This window comes from Rhododendron vialii, chromosome 6a (genome assembly GCF_030253575.1).
Source record: "Rhododendron vialii isolate Sample 1 chromosome 6a, ASM3025357v1".
NCBI lineage: Eukaryota > Viridiplantae > Streptophyta > Magnoliopsida > Ericales > Ericaceae > Rhododendron > Rhododendron vialii.
In genome coordinates, this window is record NC_080562.1 from 23,805,970 (window position 1) to 23,811,969 (window position 6,000).

Consider the following 6,000-nt stretch of genomic DNA (forward strand, 5'->3'; position numbering starts at 1 on the left):
ATTGGCACACAAAACACACACTACACAATGGGCTACAACGTCCTGCCACATTGCGGTTTCCAAAACATTTCACACTTTTCAAAACACGCCTTCTCATAAACCACACCCTAGGTGTCATGTTTCTACTTTCTCGATTTCCGTGTCTCGTTTCTCATGCATAGACTCCGCGGTGGGACTTTTCACATACGATATCATTCATTGTAATATTTAATCTAACAAGATCATCCATTTATAACTACTTGACATGCTTGAATCACTTAATAACGAACATCATGCATTTCATACATTTCCAACATAAGATAACATTATCTACTTTAGAAGAAATGATTAAAGTTACTTCCTAATGAACTTATATTTGGGTTCAAGACTATATTTGGGAAAGTTGGTAAGGATAACTACTTGGGATGAAAGATAAGGAGTTCCTACCTTGCTTCTTGGCGGTAGTAGTCGGCTATGAAGATTTGGTCGTCGGTTTTGGAATTTGGCGGCGTAACGGCGTCGGTTTGCTTCGAAAGGAAAAGAGTTGTACTTTCTTTTCCTAGAAACAACTTACTAACTTTAACTAAGCTACTTTAAGGATCTAGAAATGGTTTTGAAAGTGGTTTTGTGGTTTTGTTCAAGAACACTCAAGAACATAAGAAAACAAGAACTTTGGAAGCAAGAACACTTAGAATTTCTAGAAAGAAGGAAGAGCAATGGTTGGAGGTGTGAGTTCAAGGCTTGGAGTGAGCTTCTATTTATAGGCAAAGGCTTCCCTCTCTCTCTCTCTCTTTCTCCTTCACCTTTCTTTCACATGTCAAGGTTGATTGAAAGGTTGGAGGCTAATTGGTAGGCTTGCATGGCTAATCTTAGTACCTTGGATGGGATTTTTGGAAGATATGTTGGAAAGGAGGAGACATTGGTACAAGATTCTTGGTTAAACAATTGAAAGTGGTACAAAGGAGGACAATGGTAGTAGATATGGAAGATATTCATCTTCCAAGTTTGAAAAGATGAAGAATATCAAGGTACAAGTCCCATCCTTCTTCTTCTTCCTTCTTCCTTCCCTCTCTCTCTCTCCCTCTCCCTCTTTCTCTCTCTCAGCCTCTCTCCTCTCTCTCTCTCTCACGGCTCTCTCTCTCCTCTCTCCTCTCTCTCATGTACTAGCTATATATATATATATATATATATATATATATATATGTACTATAATGTAAGAATACAAATAAATATAGGTACTTTGGTACAAAAGGTCAAATTAGTCTTTAAGGGTCAAGATTCACCCATTTAAACAATTAAAAGGTACTAGTACTTTAGTTAATATAATAATGTACTTTTGTACTTCCGGGAATCTTAACAAAATATTAGTTTAATGGGTCAAGTACTTAGTTGGAAGATAGACCTATTACCCAATGGATAATAAATCCCCTAACGGTTATTAACCAAGGAATAATAAGGTACGAGTACTTTAAATAATAAATTAAGTCTTAAAAAGACTACATGTCCTTTGTAATATACACATGTCTATATATATACATGTACTTAACCAAATATAATAAAGGGTAGGCTATTGTCCAATGGGTAAAGATTACCCTAACGGTTATCGTCCAATGGACCATAGCTACTAGGGTACTTTTATTAGTAAAATAATCGAAAAGTACTTTTAAAGTAATTATAAAAGTTTATTTTTAAAAGATCATAGTACTTTGTTCAAATCTTTCAAAAATCCTTTTATTATAAAGAATTGGGTTTCTATTATCCAATGGATAATAGTTTCCTTAACATTTATCGTCCAAAGGATAAAGAATAAAATCAAAACAATAAAGAAAATAAATAAACAATTTCTAGACTAGGGTTTGAAAAGGTTCAAGATGGGCAAAACGGTCCATCTATGGTTAGGGAAAAGTAACTAGGTGACTTTCTAGTTTGATTTCTCCAACAAGCCGGTTAGAAGCTAACTAGGCTTGCTAAGTAGGGCTTAAAAGTCAAGAAACAATCCTTTAGGGCTAAAGTGTAATTATGATCAACTACCGGAAAAATAAAAGAAAATCAAAGCAATCAAGCAATTTAAATAATAACTTGAATAATAAATAACTTTTTATTTATTAAAATTCAGAGTTATTACAATTCCACCACCATCGCCCCACAATTACCACGCCACCACCACTCTACCACCGCCGCCACAATCACCACTCCACCACCACTGCCACACCACCACCACCATCATTCTAACACAAACCCGCCACTAATCGAGGTAAAGCGGAAATGAAGTCAATAATCACGTACCTTTCTCATTAAGTTTTATCTTATATTTATAGACTAAGTGTGACTTGTTCCCCAAGTACCTTTATTCGTTTGGAAACCCTACCTCGTTACGAATCATACTCTATATATATGGAATTCGTTCTGTATGGTAACTCAATCCTTACCCATTATGGCAGAATATATGTTCCCTTAATTCACGGGATATCATCCACTCCCATCACGCAAGGAGCACCTATATGTGTTCCGATTGGTCACATTACCCTATCCGGGCTTACACATGCACCCTCTCGTGGTGCCGTCGTGCTGCCACATGTCTTACTTCTACATATCTTCCCATGATGCCCCCGACCTGCCACATGTCTCGTACATGGTCGGGCTCATACCCTACGGTATACCTTCACGTGGTGCTAAAGTTCAAGCACGTGTGCCGCACGTGCTCGGTATGATTTTCATTGCCAGGGGAAAACCCCACTGCACCCCGGAGTCAAAATCCCTGGCTGCAGTCTCAATCACTTCTCACACTTTTACGGGTTATAGTAACAAACAAAGTGGTAAATGACCTGACAAAAGTTCTCAAGAGATCAGATGAAAGTTGCTGGAAGAGCCATACAACAACTTCAAAATCCATCCAACCAAAAAATTGAAAAAAAAAAAAAGCAACTCCAAAATCCATGCAACTTATGAACAAAGGCAAACACCGCAAAAGAACAATTTTTTTTGTTTGGTTGGACGGTGAGGTTGTTTGAGTCAACTTATACACATTGCAATTCATAATGTCTTTTCCAGTCCAAATAAAGGCAAAACCATCTACGTTGGGATAAGGGAATTAAAATAAAAATACTTTCTTGCGACCCGACCCTATCTTAGAGCCTTGCTCAATTTTGTGAAGAGCAAACCCAAAAAAAACCAACCGAACTAAGCCTTAAGGCTAAACGCGAAACACTTGTACACCGACTCTTCCACCTTAATTCACCTTGAAGAAGTCGTTCTTGGGCTACAAAATTGGTCTGTGTAGGATCCTGCCGCCAAATAAAAAGGGGAAGAAAAAAAAAGTGACTATTTTACAAATCAGAATCTGAGTTGGTCCAAATCGAAGCCGAAAGAAGGCGCCTGGACTTCCACCCTAAAACGAGCCTGTTGTTACCTAATTCCTCCACCCTATATCCATCATTGAATAGCCCCAACAACAACTTTGCTTGACAATGATTGGCGAAGCTCACGCTAAGTGGCCGGAACCCCTCCATAGCCAACCACTCCCCCCATGAGCAGCTCTCCTCCTCCCCATGCGAACGATATAGGCCAGCTAATGACCCCGATATTCGTTGGCTCAAGAACACCCGCTCCACCAACGCCCGAGCCCGGCCCTGCATCGAGAATCCGGTCTCGAGCGAGTCGTAGAGTGCCGAATAATGATGCAACAAGTCCATAAACCGGTTCACAAAACCGCGGTCGCCTGTGGGTCCCACCTCCTCCTCCACCAGGGTCACTAGTCTCGGGTTCAAGACCTTGGCTCCGTTTAAAAAGGAAGTGACCGATTCGGGCGCCCGGTGATTGAAGTGGGGCAGGTGTAACATGCAATTGAACAACAAAGCCTCCCCTCTAACCAACTTCAAAGCCGACGGCCGAAACGCTTCGTGCTCCAGGTCCAACCGACATTGATGGAAAGAGAACGGTTGACCGATGGACGCGGCAAACGCAGTCAGGCGACGACCGGTCTCCTGGACGGTCCCGATGGATGATTGGCGGCCGCTCCCGCCGCCTCTCGTCACGGCCGTGATCCTGAGGTGTGGGGCCGGTGGGCCATCCTTCCTTGACACCAAAGCTTGCATCAGTGAAGCCCACTGGATCCCTTCCATGATATCATAGTCAACTATGTGAACCCTCCTGTCGTGGGCGACAGCTTCTAAAATCGCTTGATTGGCCGTGAAGTGTCCGAACTTGATATATGGCGACATGTCCTGTAACAGCTGAAACGCTGCGACCGCATCCGTCGGATGGTAATCATCAGTACTGCTTGTTAACATGTGCTTACTGTGCACCCCACCGGCGGAGCCTTCTAGCGATCCTAGCAAGGCCTCGGCAAAACGCGCCGCGAGCCGCTCCATGTTTGAGCCGTTGGATGGGGACACCAACTCCTTGAGCCGAACCAATATCACCCGGGCCAGATCACGGCTCTTGTTGACCCCGGTCAGGGCCTCGGCGGCAGCCATCAAGAGGTGGACTGACCTCAGCCCTTTCGAATCATCGCCGCCGCTCGTCTCCGCCTCCTCGACTACTGTGTAGGCGTTGATTGCGGCAGCTTCGTGGTGGTGGTCGTGATGGAGCACTGCGACGTTGTCGTCCATCATGGATTTGACGAGGTCGTGGAAGTCATCATGGCTGCCGGAAATCGCGTCCCAGTCCACCATGGGGGACCAATCGTTCCAGTTGCAGCCGTGTTCGTCATCTATCGTTGTGGTGGTGGTAGTGGTGGTGCTATAGCCGGATAATTCAAGTTCGGCGACGGTTTGATCCACCACCATGGCCATAGCTAAGTCTAAACAGTCTCAGTAATATGGAGCTTAATTGGGGTTTTCAGAGAGAGAGAGAGAGAGAGAGAGAGAGGAGTGTGCTTTATTTTATGTTTTTTAAGGTGGGGAGTGATTAAGGAACTTCACCTAATTAAGCAGATTATGGACTAAGATGGCGTGCTCATACCTAAGCTTGTGGCTCTGATTTATACACAATGTTGGGTCGTAATCAGTAAGTAGAATCCAATAATGTCTCTTATTTTAAGGACAAATTCGAAAATATCCCAAAAGAGACGAGAAAGAAAGAAAGATATATAGAAAAGATACTGTGGACCATTGATAATACAAAGAAACCCAAAGTTAGCATTGGCTGGAAAGACAACATCATGGCAAAAAAATTCATGTAAGAAAAGGGGTATATAATCATGCGTGGTCAAGGTATCAAGAATAAGCTAGGAAATTAAACTCACAAGGTAGAAATTTCTTTACCAATGTCATGGAATCCAAGTTTTGACTAGATAATTTTACCATGGCCTCCACATAAATCCTACGCGCACGCTCTCTCTCTTTCTCTCACTTCTTTTTTTTTAACCTGACTGCATAATCCAAACCTCGGGGGAGACTGGCACAGCAACTCACCGCCATGGCCCCCAACTTAGATCATGGTTTGTCTCCAGAGAGAATCGAACCCTGCTATGTTGCAAGCGCAGGTTCGCTCTTACTATATTGACAACCCATGGGTGGGTCTCTCTCTCTCACTATTTTTTACATTTTGCATATTTTAAGTGTTTAATTATGAGTTTTCTTACTTGATTATGTTTTCTTTTTATTTGTACGTTGTAATATTAGTGGTGGCAATCCCAATCCATATTTTTAACCCTCTCAAACTCACCCACTTATAATCCAACCGAACCCGCCTATATTGTATCATTGGTTGATATGGATTCAACTCAACCCATATTTACATGAATTTAGATGGGTTAAAAGTAGGTTTAATATGGGCTGAAATTAAAAAACCCAAACTTGAGTTTGATAATTAATTTCCCGAAACTATTGTCTACCGTAGCTGATAGCTGATTGCTAGCTCTCCAGTCCACTGGACTCTATTCTTCGTCTTCTTTTGGGAAATCACTATATTTCCGGAATTTTTGAAATTAAAGCTAGTATAAATACTGGAGATAAAATTGGAAAAATTATTCATTGTCCAATAATATCGTAGTTGTTAAAAAATATATACGAGTGTATA

General features: G+C 41.8%; 1 protein-coding gene across 1 annotated transcript; it reads right to left on the reverse strand.

Moving 5' to 3' along the window:
- Nucleotides 1-2,985: 2,985 nt before the first annotated feature.
- LOC131329396 (protein NODULATION SIGNALING PATHWAY 2) lies at nt 2,986-4,948 on the reverse strand. The gene has a single exon (XM_058362496.1). It carries the CDS (start codon nt 4,770-4,772, stop codon nt 3,306-3,308), a length of 1,467 nt encoding a protein of 488 aa, XP_058218479.1. The 5' UTR covers nt 4,773-4,948; the 3' UTR covers nt 2,986-3,305.
- Nucleotides 4,949-6,000: the final 1,052 nt, after the last annotated feature.

Excerpts from the sequence above, each read along its gene's own strand:
- LOC131329396 (XM_058362496.1), bottom strand. The coding sequence starts at position 4,772 with ATGGCCATGGTGGTGGATCAAACCGTCGCCGAACTTGAATTATCCGGC.